This window comes from Octodon degus, unplaced genomic scaffold (assembly GCF_000260255.1).
Source record: "Octodon degus isolate 3935 unplaced genomic scaffold, OctDeg1.0 scaffold00012, whole genome shotgun sequence".
In the NCBI taxonomy this organism is placed as follows: domain Eukaryota; kingdom Metazoa; phylum Chordata; class Mammalia; order Rodentia; family Octodontidae; genus Octodon; species Octodon degus.
This window is the reverse complement of record NW_004524588.1, coordinates 9,366,166-9,386,805: the sequence shown is the minus strand read 5'-3', so window position 1 is coordinate 9,386,805 and position 20,640 is coordinate 9,366,166. Positions and strand designations below refer to the sequence as shown.

Here is a 20,640-nt window from a genome sequence, read left to right as displayed (position 1 = left end):
GTGGAGTGAGAGGGTTGTAGGGTTTCGATCCCCTGGCTTGCTGTGCTGGCCCTGGCCCCTGGGCACGTTGAGATGGCCATTGAGACTGGGCCTGGTGGTGCCCTTCTGTAATCCCAGCACTTGGGAGGCTGTAAACAGGCAGATCACCATGAGTCCAATTTAGTAATGAGACCCTGAACACCCTGCAGACCCTTCCCTAAAATACAGAAAAAAAACCAAACAAACAAAAAAATGAATTGTTGATAATTGTGTCATGAGGACTATGAAACTCTTCCACCATCTTCTACCCATAAGGAACTTTCTTAATCAGACTCCTTGAAAAGACACATTAGTCCCTATGACATTTATTTTATACCTATTACTTGTCACACACCATATATGACACTGACAATGTAGTGGTCAAATAGATAAGTTCTTTCCTGCCCTACACTAGTTCTTGTGAATTAATGAAAGAACTAAGAAATATTCATATGGATGAACTGGATGACAATGACTTTGCATTAAAAGTCATAACATGAAAGGTAACATGGCAGAGCAAAGAGTGAAAGCCTTCATTAGCAACATCAATGAAGACTTCCGTGAGAGATAACATTTAAGTGAAAACTAAGGGTGTGGTGACATTGATGTGAAGAATATAGGAAAAAGTATTTCAGATAGAGCAAACATCACCTCAAACAATCTTCAAATGGGAGCAAGACTGACATATTGGATGTATGGTGAGGGAAACGGATGCCACTGCCTTGAAGTGAATGAGAAATAATATGAATTGAAATTAGAAAGCAGGGCAGTATAAGATTTGATTTTGTTTAGAGAACTATTGTTTGGCAAAATCTAAAGACTCCTTGTTTACTAATTTAGTGCTATTAAAACATTACTGTATTCATTCTTGTTCTTTTTTAAAAATCTGCCACGATAATTAGACGTATTTTACTTCGTCCTATTTACTAAAGAACTTTCTGCCTCCTGGAAGGATGGTTGAGCAGTGCTTTTCCATTGCTATGTGTAGAAATGCACCTAATCACTTATGCTTTCATGTTTTGAATGGAACGATTTTCAATCTATTCCCTTTTCCTTCATCTAATGTTGTTGAGTACCACAGGGAAAAGACTCTGTATAAGCATAGAAAATTACTTATTTGATCTCTAAACATTAATTGATCATCTAGCCATGACTTTAGGAAATGAGAGGAATTACACTCCGAGGAAGGCTTGTCCTTCGAACAGATGAGTGCTTCAAGGATGACTGATGGCATCATGAAAAGCAGGCAAAATCCACTCATAGAGCCATCACTTACAATAAAGGGGTCTGTTTCTGTGAGAGCCTGGCAATGTGTTTTAGATACTCTTTTGGTGGTTCTTCAAGATAAGTTCTATTCTCTTCAGAATCAGGTTTCATATACTCCCATCCAGTAGCTGGAAAATCAATCTGAAATAAAGAAATGATTCTCTGTGGATTGAAGGTGCTTCCAAGTACATTATTAACTCAATAATCTGTACTGCAGACTTGTGAAAAACTGAAGAACGATTCCTACTTTTTCCCGTGTTATGTAGTGCTTTACAATAATTTTTAAAGAGAATAATAGAATTTGGACTTATTTAAATGCCTATAGCACTTGCCCAGTTTTTATGCATAGATTAGTGGCCTGTGATAACTCCTAAAGGAAGTGAAAGATAACTGCGATGCATGAACTTTTAATAAAGCTAAATGTGTTATGCTTTGGTGCAAAGCTGAGATGATACCCTTTCTACATATTCATATTAAAATGTCTTTCTATTGTGAAATGAAAAATTTGAAGGTCATAATTATTTCTTTCACATAGTCACTTAGGATAATAGAGAGCTACCCTATGTTCTCAGTCTACAACCTTTGGAAATTTTTTAGACCCAAGAGTGAGTTCTTCTCCAATAATGACCTATTCTGGAAGCACATTATGTAACTAAAGGGAATATTTCTCTTTTGGATTTGTATTCAGATCTATAAAGTGAGCTAGAATCAAGCCTTAATTTTTTCCTGACTTAATTAAACTATGTTTCAGTGACAATCTGATTCTAGTAAATAAAGCAACAGTTCCAAGCTATGTCAGATTTATGAATATTTCAGTACTCAATATTTAAGCAAAATACTTCAGCAATTTTTTCATTTTAATATTAGCTAATAATTAACTTCTCTCTGCTAAACATTTGGTTGGAAATTTGAAGAAAATTGGCAAATAGACTATATACAAGTTACAGCTTGAAATTTATTTTAATGAATTTAAATATTTATTCATTTGTAAGATTTAATAATTTCATTTGATAATAACTAATGGTTTTTGAAGTTATTCTTTTTGTTATAATTTTTATCATGTATTAATTATCACTGCAATCTGACAAACAAACAAGTGATGAATAAGCTAAACCAAAGCAATGCTATAATAAATTATGCGTCCCTCTGGATTAATCTTGAAGGATTTTGTTTGTGTCTTATGTGGAAGATCATACTATACCAGGTGGTAAGATGTTATTCACTTTGTGGATAAATATTGTTATACACATGGGAAGAATACCGTAAAAATATTCAATGAATTGTGACAATTTCATGGCAGCCCCAAATAAATGGTTAGGTGGATGAAGAAATGAGAGACAGTGAGTGAGAATATAACAATATGTGCACAAATCTATATTTTTACATAGTTTACTTAGACAAGCATGTTTCTTTTTTAATATATCAGTTAACTTTATGTCAAATTACATTTTCCTGGAATATGGACCTATATAGTTACTGATTCTACAGTTACTGACAGAAAATATCAGAATTTTTCCAGTTGCCTTTTCTTTTAACTTTCTTTTTATTAGTATATGTTTGTAGTGCATAACGTGTATGTTCTTCATGGGAAGTCTTTAACCTTTTACAAAAGAGGAGTTCCCCCAAACTATGTATTAATATACTTATGCTGTGCCAGCCCCACTCTCAGAGATAGCGATTGAGACTGGGCGTGGCAACACACGCCTGCAAACCCAGAGCTTGGGAGGCTGAAAATAGGAGGATCACTATGAATCTGATCTGTGCATGAGACCCTGTGCTAATTTTATAAATATATATAATTCATGAGCATCATGAATTAAGGAAGGTACTGTGTAGTAGTATCTACAAACCCTAGATAACATTGATGAGAACAACACACAAGTTAACAAAGTTGAGGATAATAAATAGACAGTACCCCAAAGCTAAACCTCAAACCAGTTGTGGCCAACGTATGGCTCTGTCTTTCCTCTTTTGTGTTCCTGCCTGCCAAAGCCTGGGTTTGCTCCCAAATTTCTCTTTAATGAAATATTAGAATTGGTCTCTTCAAATGTCTATACTACCTGTGCCATGATACCTCTTTGGCACTCTCTGGTTTCAAACATTGAGGCTGTATTCCTTATTTTATAAACAGCAACAATCTTGAGAAGACTGTAAGGGGATTTCTCCAGGGAGAAGGGTACACTGAGACCCTGTCCCCCTCCCTTCTAATTCCTGCTCCCAATATATTGGATATCGGCTTCCATTTATCCTCCTGCTTTGCTTCTTCTCTTTTGTGTTCCTGGCCTCCCTGGTTCCTACTGCAGCCTCATGATTCAGCATACTTAAGGGGCTGTTGAGAATGCCCCTGTTGCCCATGAGCACAACCAAAAGAGGCCCAGCAGGGGACTCATAATTCTTAGCTTAATCAAAGAACTTCCGCCAGTACTGTAAATGTAGTTTGGGCCTTGTGAAGCTCATGTGTGTTAGACCATAATCTAGGGCAGCTCAGAGGAAGAAATACCATCAAACTAGTAGGATTTTTGGTCAAACACAGTGAAGGAGTTGTAGAAGTGGAGGGATAAAAATACTATCAGATATTATGTCAACTCCAAGAAAGGAAACCACTTTGTATGGAGTACGGAAAAAGCAGGGGGTAGGGAAGAGATTCGATTTGTAGCAGAGGGTCTGTGTATTGTAGAGAATGAATATAATTTACAGCTAGAAAAGGGGTGAGGAGCTGATAGTAAAGGAGAGAGAGAAGGTGTATTTTAGATAAATAAGACGTATTTATATTGTACATAGACTAAAAGCAAAATAGTGCATGTTAAAAGCTACAACATTTCCAAAGTTAGTAAAGCTTGAAGTGTCAAACAGAGAATGGCAAGGGAGGAGAAGGGAGCATGGCCTCTGGTCTCTAGGCAATGCTGATTCACTGAAGAGCGTCAGTAAGAATGTGACAAGCTCAGACTTAAGTTGTAGACCCATCACACTGTGACTAAAAGGCGGAAGAATGAACAAGTAAAGCTAAGCTGACTTGTGATAGTAGGGATGGGCTGAACCAGGGCAGAAAAGGTGAGGAACTGGGAGCACAGACTTAAAAAGCTACTGAAGATTAACGGGCAGGATGTAGCGTGGATTGCACAAGGGAGAGGGGGAGAGGGAGGAAGCAGGAAAGCAGGTAGGTGTAGGGGGAACATGAACAGACAGGAATAGCTCAGGGTGTGAATGCCATTTGGAGAGGAAGTTGGGTTCAGTTTGGGACATGCTATGCTTGAAGCTGCCAAGAAGAGATCCAGGTAGGAGTTTCAGTGAATAAATATATTTTCATTCATGTTCTCTCTCTCTCTCTCTCTCTCTCTCTCTCTCTCTCTCTTTCTCTCTCTCTCTCTCCTCTCTCTCCCCTCTCTCTCTGTCTCTGTTTCTATCTCTCATTTCTATCTCTGTGTCTGTCTTTGTGTCTCTTTGTCTGTCTCTGCCTCTGTCTCTCAGTCTCTGTCTCTGTCTCTGTCTCTCTCTCTCTCTCTCTCTCTCTCTCTCTCTCTCTCTCACTTATGATGTGAAGGATTCTACACTACAGCCATAAACTCATAAATGTACTTGAGTAGATAACATGTAGAAATCTTTAGAAACGAACAAGGCCATAAATCCTATCAATTGTATAACTAACTGTATTCAAGTGACTTGAAAACATCTATCCCCACAGAAACGTGTACACAAATCTTCCTGCCAGTCAACTTGTTAATAAACAAAATGCAGAAACAACCAAATATGTATCTCTCATATATCTGTCATTAAATGGATGAATACAAAGGTGGAGTATCCATGCAATGTAACATTATTGAAAATTAAAATGGAATAAATACTATGCTACAGCATGGATCAGCTTCAACAACACTGTGCTAAATGCAAAGAACCAGTTACAAAATATGACACTTAATTTCAAGAACAAGAAAATGCAAAGAGGCAATAAGAAGATTGATAGATGGAAAGGATTTTGTTGGGGAGGATAAATGACTAGGAGGTGATGAATTAAAAAAGTATGGTCTTTCTTTCTCTTTCTTTCTTTCTTTCTTTCTGTCTTTCTCACAGGGTCTCACTATGCAGCTCTGCCTCGGTGATCCTTCTGTCTCAGCCTCCCCAGCACTGGAATTACAGGCATGCACCACCACACCTGGTTTCAGTGGCACCTTCGGCCCCTGGGGTTCCAGGGCCAGCATGGCATGTGGTATGGAGAAGAAAACCCAGGTCTCTGTGCTTGCCAGGCAGGTGCTTAGACTGCTAAACTATATTCCCAGCCTCAAAGAATGGTATTTCTTTGAGTTTATGAATCTGCTCTTGAATTAACTCTAGAATTAACTGTGGTGATAGGTGCATATATTTGTGGAAATACTGAAAAATACTTCATTACACACTTAGAATTGGAGAATTTCATGGGGAGGATAAAGAACTAGGAGAGGATAGATAAAAAGTATGGTTTTCTTTCTCTTTCTTCTTTCTTTCTTTCTTTCTTTCTTTCTTTCTTTCTTTCTTTCTTTCTTTCTTTCTTCTTTCTTTCTTTCTTCCATTATACCATAGCTCATATATATGTAGGACTAAATATCTAAGCTAATCAAAAGTTTTTTTGCAGTTTAAAAAGATGAAAAAGCTAACTACCATGATTTGGTTATTGTACCTTATATAGATGATATCATGCCATACCACCAAATAGGTGTTTTTGAAATAAAACAATAAGTAGTAATTAAAATGTTGAATTGCAAAATAAAAATAAGTGAAAATTTTATTTCAGTGAAGTCATTGGGAATAGTAATGGGCAGCAGACTGATCCCTTGTGGAAGGTCTACCTTGAGGTTTAGCCCCCGGAAGGAGTGAGGGGGGAAGAGCCAGAGAGAGAAGGGGACCACAGGAGGCAGAACAGCAGAGTCAAGGGAGAACACTGCCCAGCAGCAGAGTACAGATAGCCTCAGAACGAGCAGAGAGGGTGGGCACAGACAGGACTGAAAACCACCTCTGGGGTTCATACAGAGGAATGAAGTTACTTGACAATATTACATATAGTGACAACAAGCTAGAGTATGGCAAATCTGAATAAAAATGGGAAAGTAAGGAGCAGAGACATACTAAACCAGGACATGGGGTTGGCCAAATAGCTCAGCGCATTAAAGCACCTGCGAGCAGGTGCAGGGGCCGGGGTTTGATCCTTGGGCCTGCTGTGCTGGCCCTGCCCCTGGGGCACACTGAGAGGGCAATTGAGACTGGGTGTGGTCTCAATTACAGATGCGGGCCTGTAATCCCAACTCTTGGGAGGCTGTAAACAGGCGGATCACTCGAGTCCGATCTAGTAGTGAGACCCTGAACACCCTGTAGACCCTTCCCTAAAACACAAAAATAAATAAATAAATAAATAAATAAATAAATAAATAAATAAAAATTAAAGAAGGACAGCATTGCCACACATGCCACCTCTCTGCTCCTAGCTCTTAAAAACAGGATAGGGTTATTTCCATTGGGTTGCATTCGGCAGAAGTGGGAAGTCGAGGGACATGCAAGCTAAAGAAGTGAAGCAAGAACCTGCATATTTGTCTCCATTTATGAACCGGGATCTATTTTACCTGGTCCACTGCTTTTCTGGTCAGCATATCCATCAGAAGTCCTAATAAAAATGACTAACTTGAAAATGTATTCTGTGGTGTATCACAGCCTTGTCATATTGCATGGGTTCTGCTTCGGAAGTCACCACCCATCCAGTAAATATAATCACAGAACTACAGACCTGACCGAAGTTAGGTAGACACAGTGTAATTCTGTCTGTGTACAGAGGAAAGAACAGAAGGTTAGGTTATGTGTTCAAGGTTGTACCTCTCTTTGTTAAAGAGCTAAGAGGAGAATCCAGATTTCCCACCTCTCAGCCTGATGTCGTTCCTTGAGAACACGAACTCATTCCCTAACACAGACACTGGTGGAGAAACGTGCCTTTGATTTCCTCATGCGATCTTTAGGTTGAAATACTCCGTTTTATATCTAACTCACTACGTCATAACACTGATCTCCCGGTTACTAAACATTTGAATTTTACTATCTGAATAGCTTGTTAAGCAGGACTTTGAAAAACAAAATCAAGTGTCCCAAGGTTTCCCCTCCCTGCAGCTGTTCTTTTCTCTAATACAGATAAAAACAGTAACTTTTGTTCCTGTAAGTAAAGCTTTGTAACCTCCTGCTCACACAGCACCCTGTTATGCTTGAATAGAGCCGCCAAGGCTCGAAACCATCGCGGTTTGACAAGCTATAGCGGTTTGTTCTCCTTCTGTCCACCCACAAGTTCAATGACAAAGGCCCTCTTGACCAAATACTTAAAAACTGGAGGGTTTCCTTTGCCTAATACTCAATCATTTTAGATTCACAAAAATCTGCTGGGTCGAGGTACATTTTCATTTTTTTTAAATTAAATCCTTTTTTTAAATTTTTTTTTTTTATTTATTTGAGAGACACAGAGAGAGAGAGAGACAGAGAGAGAGAGAGAGTGTGTGTGGTGTGTGTGTGTGGCCAGCTCAGCCCACCAGGGGGCAGGGCTGGCTGGCATGTGGTGCTGGGGGTTTGAACCGCGGTCCCTGATGCTTTGCCAAGCTTGTTCTAAGTAGGTGCTTTAGACCACTGAGCCATCTCTCCAGCCCCTCGAGGTACATTTTCAAATCCCAGAATAAAATCTTGTTTCCTAGTGGTCTCTCTATTCTCTTAAATACTCCAACACTATAAGGATTAGTTTAGTTTGTGTGTTTCATCATCAATTTTAAAACATGCTCCTTCTGGAATTTTCATGCCTGTGATTCTGTAATCGTGACTTGTCTTCTCTGTTGTGTTTTGTATAGATTTTTCCCTGTTCTTTTCTTCACTGCTAATATGGTGCTTGATTTTAAAAGTGACCGTGGAATTAATTCTACTACATTTTTACAATGAATGAACTCTATTACTTTTGCTATAGTATGTGTGTACATTGTAAGAAATGAAATCATGTGCATATATTTCTAAATTGCTCAGAAATATAGTCAAAATTTAAAGAAAAGTACAAATGCACATCTATGTCTTTTGTCTGTCTATGGTACTTGAAATTATTTTCTGAAAAATCATAATTTCACTTTTGCATACTGCTGAATGACTATTACAGGTTCCACTTTTTTGAAAGATGAATTCTATTATGAGTCTTGATTCCATCTTATAAATCTATGCTGCTGTTGAATATGTGAAAAATTCTTTTGCAACTCCACTTGCCAGAATTTGTGTTCAAAAGGAATTATTCCCCTCATGACTGTCTCATTTGATTGTATCTCTTACTTCTTCCAATTTCACTGCTATCCCATCCCCAAGACCCCTAAACTTGAGGATTTATGGCTACAAAAGCTCTCGTAATGGTTACACTTAAAGACTTAGACTTTATTAAACTGAGGTGGTCTGGAGCTGATAAATGCTTTGATTTAAAATTTTAAAAAAATCTCATTTACATTTTTAAAGGACAGTAGCTATTATTACACATAGTCAGCCTACAAGACCACATAAAATATTACACAAACTGAATTGGTGTAATATGCCACTAAAATCTGCTTATAATCTGAATTCTTTCTTAAAACTAATGACAGCGTTATTTGTTTGTTTGTTTATGTTTTGTGGTACCAGGGATTGAACTCAGGACCTTGCACTTGCCAGGCAGTCATTCATGCCACTGAGCTGTCTCCCTGGACCCAAAACTAAAAATATTGCTATTTAGTTAGGAACTCAAAATTTTGGTTTTTTTTTAAAGTTTATTTCCTCCATCAAATTATATTCCTTTGCATTTTTAAAAAATGTTACTGAAATCTATTACTTTTTAAAACTTTGGCTCTATGATCTTTTTAAAAATTACGGAAAAAATGTAAAACAGAATTTCACAACACAATAACAGGAGAACGACAAGACTTAATACACTGTAAATTGTCATCTTTAAATGATCTTCAGCTGAGATCGTTAAGTTGTGTTTCTAAAATGTGTCCACATAGAGTTTTCTTGTGTTCCAGAACAGCTTCTACATTATTTCTAGAACCATTTTCTGTGACTTGCTCTTCAGGTAATCTTGTCCAGCTCTAGTCCACAATCTTGATGGCTTAGTGTTTTTCCATCTTCTGCCACTCTTCCTCACATAATTTCTTTTTTATCTTAGCTCACTTGTCGCATTTGGAAACTAAACCTTTCATTTTCAGTCTTTGTTTTTTCACTGTGCCATCGCTTTTGCCTGGAGTATCTTCCCTTCTTAAGCTGGTTGGTGAGAATTTACTAATCAGAGCATTCAAAGGACATCCTGCACCAGTTCTTCCTCAGACTTCACATGTCTTTTCCCTCTCAGAAGCATTCCTTGTTTTACGCATTGTGTTAGTGCCCATATACCTAATAATAGTCACAGGTTCTGTCATGTTGTGTTGGGGGGACTTAGGAAAGTCCATCTCTCTAGCTAGGTCGTGTCCTCCTGTTTGGTGTCTCATATTCACGCATTGTTGGAAGGGTGTTTTTCAGAAGTCTTGGTACATCATAATCATATTGAAAATATATTCATTGTGGCTGAACAGAACCACAGCAATTTGCTATGGTTTATTAGTTCTGAATATGTTTATCTGGTTTATGGTGACTCTTTCATCTAGTTAACAAAAATATTACTTTTACCTGGTTACAAGACATTTACAATGAATAACTATGTGTTGAATATTTGCGGTGCGCCAAGATCTAAGCTAAGCAATTTGTTTCTTATTGTGTCCTGATTAGAGTGGATCTTTAGATAGTCTTGTGGGGCTCTCCTCTGTCATACCATGAAGCCACATTTTTATAGCATTATATTTTTAGTTTTCATCTTCAAGATCTTTCTGTGCATTTTTCTAAACTCTATCCCCCATACCTTTTGCTTTAACCCTGTGAAATTAAGCTGTATGAGCTTTCTTTGGAGTAGTGACCATTTCAAGAGGGCAATACCATCCATAAATTCCTCTTGACAATGCCTGGAGACATTTTTAATTATTAAAACTGGGGAAGGGCTCTTGGCATCCATGGGATAGCAACTCATGATACTGTTGACCCTTGTACAGTGACTGGAGGCAGGATATTCACAGCAAAGAAGTATCCAGACCAAAATGATGTGCTAGGGATCTAACTGCTATCGTTCAGCTCTGAAATGTCCTCCCAAAGTCTCTTGTGTTTGGAGAGTGATTCAGTCATGGAAGTGCTATTCTCATCAATGGACCCACCCATTGCTGAGCTCAGTAGCCATATGTTCTGCTCAGAGGCAAAGCCTGCTGGGAGGTGGGTTACTAGGAGTGTGACCTGGATGAGTATGTTCTTATTCCTGCACCTCCTTTCTCTCTCTCAGCTTGCTGGAGGCCATAGATAGACCAGTTTTCTTCCACCAAGCATTCTTCCATGCTGTTCCTGCTTGGGAGCCAGGTGACCTTGGGCTGATTGGTGAGCCTAAATAAACCTTAGTCCTTTAAATTATGGGTATTGGGTGTTTTTTCCCCAGTCATGGGAAAGTGACTGAGACACTAAGCAACATAATGGACTAAAGTCAGGAAGCATGCAGAGCTTTCAGTAGAAAAAACCAAAGTCTGGACTCACTGAGTACCTTTTATTCAAATCCCACATCAGAGTGCAGTGAGGGTTAAGAAAAAAATATTAGTCTGATAAAGGGACTTAGTTTGCAATTTTTCCCCATCAATCAGTGAATTGGTAGTCATTAAGGAAATGTACAATAGAAGAGATTTGAAGGAAACATGACACAATACAGAGACAGGTGTGAGTAAGGTACCAAGTTAATAGCGTACACCAAAGACTGTTTCTAGACAATGGAAAGAAATGAATGCCCATAATGAGCATATTAACGACAGCACTCCTTTGCTGTCCTTCATAGCCATGCTTGAAGGAGTAAGGGCTTGAAATTGCTATTATACAAAAGGGGGAAAGGTGCTTTCAGTGTTCTGAATGCAAAATGAAAGCATTTGTTTCAGGAATCCCAATGGGCTAGGGGAAAAGAAGACTATTAAAATGTGGGATCTTAGAAGAAATTGCTTCTGTAATTGACCAAGAAGTTACTTATCCACTAACAATTGCAGTGTAAACTTTAATTTCATAGCGTGGCACTTACCTGCAGGGTCAGTGGGCTCGCCTGACTTCCCTCCCACACTCCTGGGGCTATCATCTCTATGGGAGGCTCATTCTGTAATGTCATGCTGAATAGCACAGACCCAAGAATGGGTTTTCTGCAAAGGACATCACACAGAGACAAAAGTTACTCCATGAGGGAAGCTGTTGGTCTCTGTATATGTTTTCTTTTGGAATGTAAACATCATCAGCTATTTTTGTAGCTTCACTCAGTAGCCAGAACAGAAGTAAGATATTCCATGAGGCCAGACACCGAATAACAGTTCATTTTTAATATACCCCATTCATTGCCACTTGCAAAGATACCTAAATTTATTTTTCATATGAGAAAATTGTTTCCATAATCGTTCCTAACAGGATTTATTTGCAATTGCTGTCAAAGATGGTGACAAGGGGAACCTGAGAACCTCAAATTTATATTCTTGGAAGTAGGACTGCTTTTAGTCGATAAAGATGTTAACTGTTTAGAGCATTTTTTCTTGTTCTATAGAGTGGCTAAATTCCCTGGGCATTTTGAATTGTACATTTATAGAGATTTATATTAACATATCATATGATCCATGGACTCAAAATAGTTGTGAAAATTCACAGAAGAAATGTTCCTGCATGCATAAATAGAAAGATTCTTCATTTTTAAATACAGATACTTAAAAATTGGTTGTAAATTATCATAGTAAATGAGACTGCATAGAGGAAAGATTTTATACAGGCAAGAATTTATGGCTTTTAGAGCATTTGATAATATCAGAATCTGTATTTCTTCATAGAAATTTTAAAATGAAGCTATACCTCGTGTGTATATGAATCAAAATGTTAAAATGTTCCAATGATCATCAAGAACAGTGTTTGATTTTAACATGCCAAACTGAAAATGTAGAAGTAAAAAGTAAAACTCAAAGTTAACCTCATAAAAAAATTTAAAACTTCTTTTATAAGGACAACATATAATTCTATCTTGCTTTGTAACAGAAACTACATAAAAATATGAGGGCCCCAAAGTTCTGTCAAATAAAAATTTCTTTTCTTTTTTTTTTTTTTTTGAACCGGGGATTGAACTTAGGCCCTTGCTCTTGCCAGGCAAGCGCTTTTCCTACTGAGCTATCTCCCCAGCCCCTAAAATTTTCTTCTGTTTTTTTTTTTTTTAAACTTTAAATCCTACCTTTGTTATTAGTCTCTTATGTAAAAATATTGTCAGAAAACATCCGTACTTGGGAATATAGTTTGCCAACATTCTTAGAATTTTTTTTTTTTTACTGGCCTAACAATGCCACAGGACCAGTATTAGAAAGGTGAAATTTATTTATTTTTTTAATTAGGAATACCACTTAGGCAATCACTAATGTTATTTTCCCTTTGCCCTCCTTTTTGTTCTCAAAGGATGTATCCTTCACCCAGGATAGCCTGAGATACCCACACACTTGAGAAAAGCTTCAGGTTAAGGTCAGACAGTATACAAGAGTAAGAAAGAGAACATCGGATGTCAGATGTGGAGGCCTTGGGTCATAAAATTGTGCACAGCATTTAGAGAAACTGTTTTTATTCAGAATGAGTGGTAAGGAGGGCAAGGAGGGACAGGGTACAGAAGGTAGGGAAGAGGAATGACATGACAGAGTAGGTGGAGAATGGCAGAGAAGGAAAGCACGTTGTGGTGCTGGGTAGCAGAAGACAGAACAAAGTGAGTCTGTCCCGCTTGAATGTCCTGGTTTTCTATCCCATCTTCCTTCTCAGAAACGAATGAAGTATGAACAAAGAGAGCATGTTGTGATACTGAGGGAGATGGGCTTTTGCTCTCACTTCCTGTTTCAGATCCTTGACTAAAGCCACTTCTTAAACCATTTCTGCCTCTATTCGTGGCATGGTCATTAAACTTGAAGCAGAAGGAGCTCCTGAGTTTGGCTTCATGGAGCTTCTTTAGTCTCTGAGTGGATCAATTGGGATCTAAAGATGGCTAAGCATGTAAGAGAGTTCTCAGAGTGGTGTGGAGGGGTGCGAGAAAGTATGGTTAAAGGAATCTGGTGGAAGAACCAGACTGGAGTAAATCAGGCTTTTGAAGTAAAACCCTGATGGCTCCTTGTCTAAGCTGGAGAGTTCGTATCGCAAGCTACAGTCGCGGTGGACTTCAGTGATGACAAGCAGTTCTGATAGGCATGTCAGAAATCTCTAGGCTAATTGGATGTTTTGGTTTTTTCCCCCTCTCTTTTGTAATCCTGTGGATCTTTCCTCCTTCTTAGGAAGAAAGCGTAGGTGCGCGTAAGTGGAGTAAACAAACATTTTTATCCAAAAGAGACTTCATACCTATGAAAACACTATTAAAATGACTACTACTTTGTCATAGATGGCAAAATTTTCCCTCCTCATTAGTTAGAGGGTTGGATCGGATGAGGAGGAATGTGATGTAATAGTTGCATTTTGTCTTTGTATCTACTTTTCAGAATGTGCCATATAGCCGCGGCTTCACTCATTTGCATAGATTGGCCACATGCTAAAATATCAAAGGGATGTAAGCTGTCTCCCACAGAAGAAAAGTCTCATGGTAAGTGTCTGCTGTCTCTCTCCATGACTAGAATCTGTATTCAGCCACCACAGCCTTCATCTTGAAGAAACCAGAGTACTTGATGTAGGGTGTGTGTAAGAGTCCTGTTAGGAATTTGGGCGCAGGAAGAATGAACTTGTAGACCTAAAGGAAGCTGATCTACAGTAACATGTTTTTCAAAGCCATTTAGTGGGAGAAGAAAACAGACTCAGTACCATTTTTTTGGTGCTTTTATGCTTAGTGTTAGCTAATTTACTTTCCAATAATAGATTGTGCTTGCATACCTTTCTAGATGCTGCAATCTAAGCTGGTGCATGGAATTAAAATATTTTCACATTTAATACATCTAAGAGTGTTGATTATCTTAGGAACAAGAGGGAAATGGAAACTTAACAGCAGGCAGGTAGGGAACCCCAGTATGGGTTTGCTTTTATTACTGTGAAAAAGATTTATCATGTCTATTGAAATATAAAAACATTATGAAGTTGAGGTACACATGAAAATATAACAGAAAAGACAATCTATAAGGACCTCTCAATCCTATTTTCATTAAGCAGCCTTAATTGTCAAGTTTCCTGCCATTTCTGGAATAAAATTAGTGTTTTTCCAAAGAGATTTTATATAATTTCTGCTGCTGGTAAGATTAGGGAGATTCCAATTATCCTGGACAACAGGACTGAAATTCTTCTCAAAAAACACAAGCACAGACTATTCCTTGTACTCAAATATGTTGAGATTTTTTTAATGTGATGTCATTAGAAACAAACTACATTGCTAAGCATAACAACTCAAAATATTTCCTCCACAATTTCCTGAAGGACCTTTCCAACTTGAATATTTTCAAAATTCATTGACAAAAATATACAAGCCCCAATTTTTAGTATTCATAGTGGTTGTTTTATCTTCTTGTTCCTTGCTTCCTCAAGCAATAAAGTAAAGGGTTTGATGAAATAATTAATTTTTAATGAACATATCTCTCACTAGTATTCCGGGAATAAGAAGATTTTAGCAATGAGATGCTATCAGTATCTGGTCTGATGCTACAAAATAATTTGAGATTTTGACTTGATTCTGATTTGTTGCCTGAGAGCAGCATCCAGCCAAGGCTAAGGCAGTATCTTCCTTCAAGTGATGAGGTTTCCACAGTGTGTTTGTGGAATAGGATATGGCTTCTCATAGTAGGAAGTAAGCTGTCTCAAGTTAGAAAAAGCTGGAGAGAGATACAGGATCTGCTTTGTTGTTTTTGCTCTGTTAGACTGATGACTGACAGAAAACTTTCACCCTCCCTTTGTGATGGAGTGTTTCACCTGTAAATGAAGTATTTAGACTAATTGAGCTCTGAGAGTCTGTCTTGGACTAGAAAGGACAATAAAGAGTGAATGAAGGACAATATTTTTGCAATCTGATTTTGAAGATATATCTAAAAGGATTATCTGCCAGGTCAGGGTTAACAACTCAGGCTATTTTCTAAGGAATCAAATTGTTTGGGGATTAAGACCAATTTTAGTCCTCTGTTAAGATTTTGCACAAGTTTCTAATTTTCACAGGCTTTCTCATTATGGGAGTTTTGAAAATCCTGATGCTCTGGCAAAACCACTCACTGATCAATTAAGTCAGTCCTTGGGGGATATTTGGAATTTAATTTTATACTTTTGTATAAAATTCTATTGTTCAGTTGGGAAGGTGACTGTGTTGAAGCAGCTCACCACATTTCAGAAATGATGAGGAGCTACCATGTTATTTGCTGTGAACTTAAACTGGAGAGAGAGCTTGTGAAAGTCCTGAGCTGAGCCCATTCTTTCTTGCTGCAGTGTGGAGATGCTGTGAATGCAGATACAGTGAATGCCTCTTGTGCAAAAAAAAGGGCAGATTATAAATTTTTTTGGCTGAATTTTTCCTTTGAACTTGACATTTTTAATAGAAATGAATGGTAAACTTTCTGCTTGAAAATGTGGAATTTTATTTTTTTTTATTTTTAGGCATAATTGATGCATCTATAACTGATATATCTGAGCATAATCACGATTACTTCTTTGGAAATGCTCTTCTGGAAGTGAAAACATGTAGACATGTGGGAAGCATGCTTTTAGTCTGCATGTATGCTGCAAGCAATAATGATGTAAATGCTCATACAGTTCCACATAACTATGGCCAGCTCAACCTGTACTGTAAGATTCAACAGTAAATGCTTATAGTCCGAGGCCATTTGAGTGGAAATGAAATAAAAATGTCAGTGTTCTGAGATCTGGAAATATCTTTATCAAACAGATTTAGTCATAATTTCTGTAGCTTGTCACAATGAGCAATGTGGTCCATGTGGTTGCCTTTCCCCGACTGCCACACATACATATTTCTAAGATCTTAAAAAGACTGGGATTTCTGTAAAGTATTTAATACAGAAAAGAGATATTTTCTAATTTTTATTAGATACAGCCTCTCAGAAATGTTTTTCTAGATGCATATTGAAATACTAGGTGAAGTAAGTTGAGTTTTCTGATACCTCATTATCCCTTTCTTTTTAAAATTATTTATTTATTCATTTGGTGCAGGGTCTTGCTATTTAGCTCAGACCCATAGTGATCCTCCTGTCTCAGTCTCCCCAGCACTGGGATTACAGGTGTGTGGGCCTGGTACTGCATGCAGTACTGGGGATTGAACCTAGATCCTTGTGTTTTCCAGGCAGGCACTTAGACCACTGAGCTATCTCTGCAGCCCTATCTCTTCCTTTTTGAAAGTATCCCTTACAAAACCATCACCCCAGATCATTGCCAAATGGCATTCCTCATAGATATGCAATTTCCATGACCACCCGCTTATGAAATGTTTACCAGTGGTCACTTACGTGTAGCAAAACAATGTGGCAGCAGTAGTTTTCTTATAATCATCCCAAAAGAGTTTTTTTTTTTTAAAGATTAATCAATTATTTATTTATTTGTGTTTAGTACAGCGTCTACAGGTCTCACTTTGCAGATCAGACTCGTAGTGGTTGTCCAGTTTTCAGCCTCCCAAGTGCTGGGGTTACAGGTGCACACCACCACGGCCAGTCTCAATCACCATCTCAGCGTGCCCCAGGGGCAGGGCTGGCATGGCACACTGGGATGGAACCCTAGTCGCTGAGTCTGCCTAAGCAGGAGCTTTAATCTGCTGAGCTGTTGGCTGGCCCTTTCAAAAGAGCTTTGACATTTAGTTTGAAAGACAAAACAAACAAACAAACAAACAAACAAAAAACCTGCCTTCCTTTATGGTTAATATTTATTGATATGTGCAAAGTAGTGTACTTGATGATATGAAAGAATAAAATGGATTGAGCCTCCTTTCAGGGAACAACTGGAAATATTATTCTACACAAATGCGAGATCTTACAAATACTTCACTTGAAACAGTAAAGAAATCCCTCACGAGGAGGGAGGACTCCTGTATAGCTGCTCCTAGTGAGAAAGTAATGAAAGTTCTTAGCTCACAAATCAGATCTTTGAAATGCCGAACAGCAGTAGATATTTATTTTAGGGCTAAACTGTTTCTTGTAGACCTTTTAAAATCTTTAATTCTAAACCATCTATAGGGATTGATTTTTTTTTTCCAATTCAGTTCAGTACACAAACGTCTATTGATTACCTATTCATAGGAGACATTATGTTAGATGATAGACATTAAAGAGATAAACACATGCCCTGTCAAGGAACATATTCATGCAAAGGGGCTGAAATCTAGTAAAAGCATGAAATCTAATAATAAAGCAACACACACACACACACACACACACACACACACACACACACACCCTAGATCAGAATTAATCCAACAAAGAAAATTTAAAAGTTTTATCTTGGTTATTTCAATGATTATTTATATTGACTACATATTAGAATTCAAAACTAATGAAGAGCTTTCTCAACATTTTTACATTATAAAATCTTTTTTCAAGCAGCAAAGGCAGAAATAAATTTTATACTACTGTTGACATAACAATATGGATTGTAATTTTTTGGGCCTCCTGAATTTTGTCATTTGATTCTAAAGCAAGTCTTGGTGGGTGAAAAGTTAAGCTGATGTTTCTGAAATAGCTTTCTCTTAATAACCTAGAGAATCATAATTTATTTAATCAAGAGGTCTGAGTCGGAACGGCTCCTAAGAGTATGACTAGAGCAATTTTTCAATGGCCATTAGTTCTGAGAGGCTATCTAACCTCATAGTTGATTTAGTTTCATAAAATAATCACCTTAAAAGTTATCAAATATGTCTTCCTGGCAATAAAAGGTCAGTAAATCAGTTACACTGTATAATTTTGCCTTCATCAGAATTTCACGATTTATACCTTTTCTAAATGATTATAGTAATCCCAATCATTCTGAGTAACTAATTCCAGAGAAATTGGCTGGTCAGAGGAGAAAAAGTAATTGAGATAGGTTGTGCCAATACTTTGTCACTGTAATGACCTAGCTGACAAGCTGAGCATGAGGCCCACTTCGAAACCATTTCTACATTTGTGCTTTTCAGTTCTGTTTTTAATCATTATAATTTATTCTGAGATATTTCATTTTAGATTAAAATGCCTTCTTGATTTTCTCATTATGCCATATCCTGCGAAACATTTAGTTCCAGTAAGGTTTTATTAAGATAGGAGCTTTATAAATCACAAATGATATACGTACTCTTTTGGAAACAATGGAAGACAGGTCCAGGCCAATAAAGTTGGATGGTTACTTGTGCAGCCAATCCCAAACACTTTCACTGTGAGCATGGATTCCCTTGGAAGTGATTGTATTTCCAGAGGAAAATTGATCCTGACAATCAAAAGTAATAAGATTATTTTCTCAATTATAATAACATTTTATAAATACATTCTGATAACAAAATAGTCTGAGACAAAATCATTTAACTACTAGATAAGAGATTTGTCTTCAAATTTTTGGTTTAATTTTATCAAAAATGGAAATATAATTGTTATTAGGTCATGGTTCATTATTGAAGAATTTAAATAATTTTCATAAATTTGAATACATCCATTTAAAAATTATAACTTATGTATTTATCCTCAGTTTATGCTAAGCCCAGAAGAAAGAACGACTAAATTTGTAATACAGAGTTGGAGAAGCGAGGAAGTTACCAAAATAATCTTAGAGTGTGTTGGGTGGATTTTTATGAGATAGAGATTTGGAAAAGAATAACCCAGGGAGAAAAAAGGGCCCAGACAAGGACTGGTGTGATGGAAAGATTAGGTGGAGCTGAGAAATGGTTCTCCTTGCGGGCAGAACTAAATATGGGGTCAAATTGCTGAACAGAAAAGACAATCAGAATAAGGTTGTTGCCAGAATGCTAAAGAACTCTTAATGTCAGTCAAAAATATTTGAACTTTTTTCTAATAGCAAAAGGAAATATTTGAAAGAGAGATCTAGAATTTTTCACAATCTTAAACTTGGGTAATGATGAGGTTTAGGAATTTGAGGGATGATATTTATATAATTCCTGGATAAGTTAAAAACAGGGTTCTCAGTCAGTGTATCTAGACACAAAAATAAACATTCAGAAATCAACTGCATTCCTATATAGAAGCAATAAGCTCACTGAGAGAGAAATAAGAGAAACCACATCCTTTCCAACATCATCCAAAAAGCCAAACTACTTAGGAATAAATATAACAGGAAGTTAAGAGTTTATACAATGAAAACTACAGTACTCTGAAAAACAAGATCAAAAAGGATATCAGAAAATGCAACTGTATCTCTTGCTCATGATAGAAGAACCAATATCATGAAAATGGCCATAATCTCAGAATCTTTATCCAGATTTAATGCAATTCCAATCAGAATACTATGAATGTACCTCACAGAAACAGAAAAAAACACCCCTGAAATTCATTTGGAACCAGAAGAGACCGATAATAGAAAAGAAAAAAATTCTTGGCAACAAAGGCAAGGTAGGGGAACTCATATCACAGTTCCCGATATGAACCCATTCTACAAATCTACTGTGTGAAAAATAGCATGTATTGACAAAATAAACAAACCCAAGGAACAGATTAGAAAATGTAGAAACAGCTCCAAATACACTCAGCCACCTTCGTTTTGACAAAGGAGTCAAACACATTTACTGAAAGAATGATAACCTGTTAAATAAATGGGGCTGAAAAACTGGCTTTCCATATGCCAGAGACTAAAACTTCATCCATGCCTGTCATTTTACACTAAAATAGAAACAGATCAAACATCTAAATATTAAAACAGAAACACTGAATTTTCTGGAAGAGAGAATCAGTGGAAATCCTGAAAACATAGGTATAGGCAAAGATTACGTGAATAAAACTGCAATTGCACAGGAAATAGTACAAAGAATTAATAGCTGGGATCTCATCCTACTAAAAAGCTTTGTCACAGCAAAAGAAATCATCAACAAAGTGAAAATACAATCCACAGAGTGGGGAAAAGTTTTAGCTAGTTGTTCCTCCAGACAAAGAATATGTATCTCAAACATATAAAAAACTGAAACATGAACAAACCGCTCCATTCAAAACCCCAACACAAAATAGGCATCTGAAATGAATACATACTTCTTAGACAAAGTATACAAACGACAAATAAAGATATGAAAAATGTTCAACACTACTGGTTATTAGAGAGAAGCAAACTAAAACAATGCCAAGATTCGATCTCACTCCAAAAAAAAAGTGGTTATCATGA

The 20,640-nt window shown here is 37.2% G+C and overlaps 1 protein-coding gene across 1 annotated transcript in view; it reads right to left on the bottom strand.

The window, feature by feature from the left end:
- The window catches only part of Pik3c2g (phosphatidylinositol-4-phosphate 3-kinase catalytic subunit type 2 gamma), a 379,694-nt gene that overhangs the window by 241,819 nt on the left and 117,235 nt on the right, over nt 1-20,640 (bottom strand). Inside the window, exons 16-18 of the mRNA XM_004626203.2 lie at nt 18,616-18,747; nt 11,414-11,528; nt 1,295-1,425 (exon numbers count right to left, since the gene is read on the bottom strand). Coding sequence (XP_004626260.1) covers nt 1,295-1,425; nt 11,414-11,528; nt 18,616-18,747 — 378 coding nt within the window. The remainder of the gene's footprint in view (nt 1-1,294; nt 1,426-11,413; nt 11,529-18,615; nt 18,748-20,640) is intronic.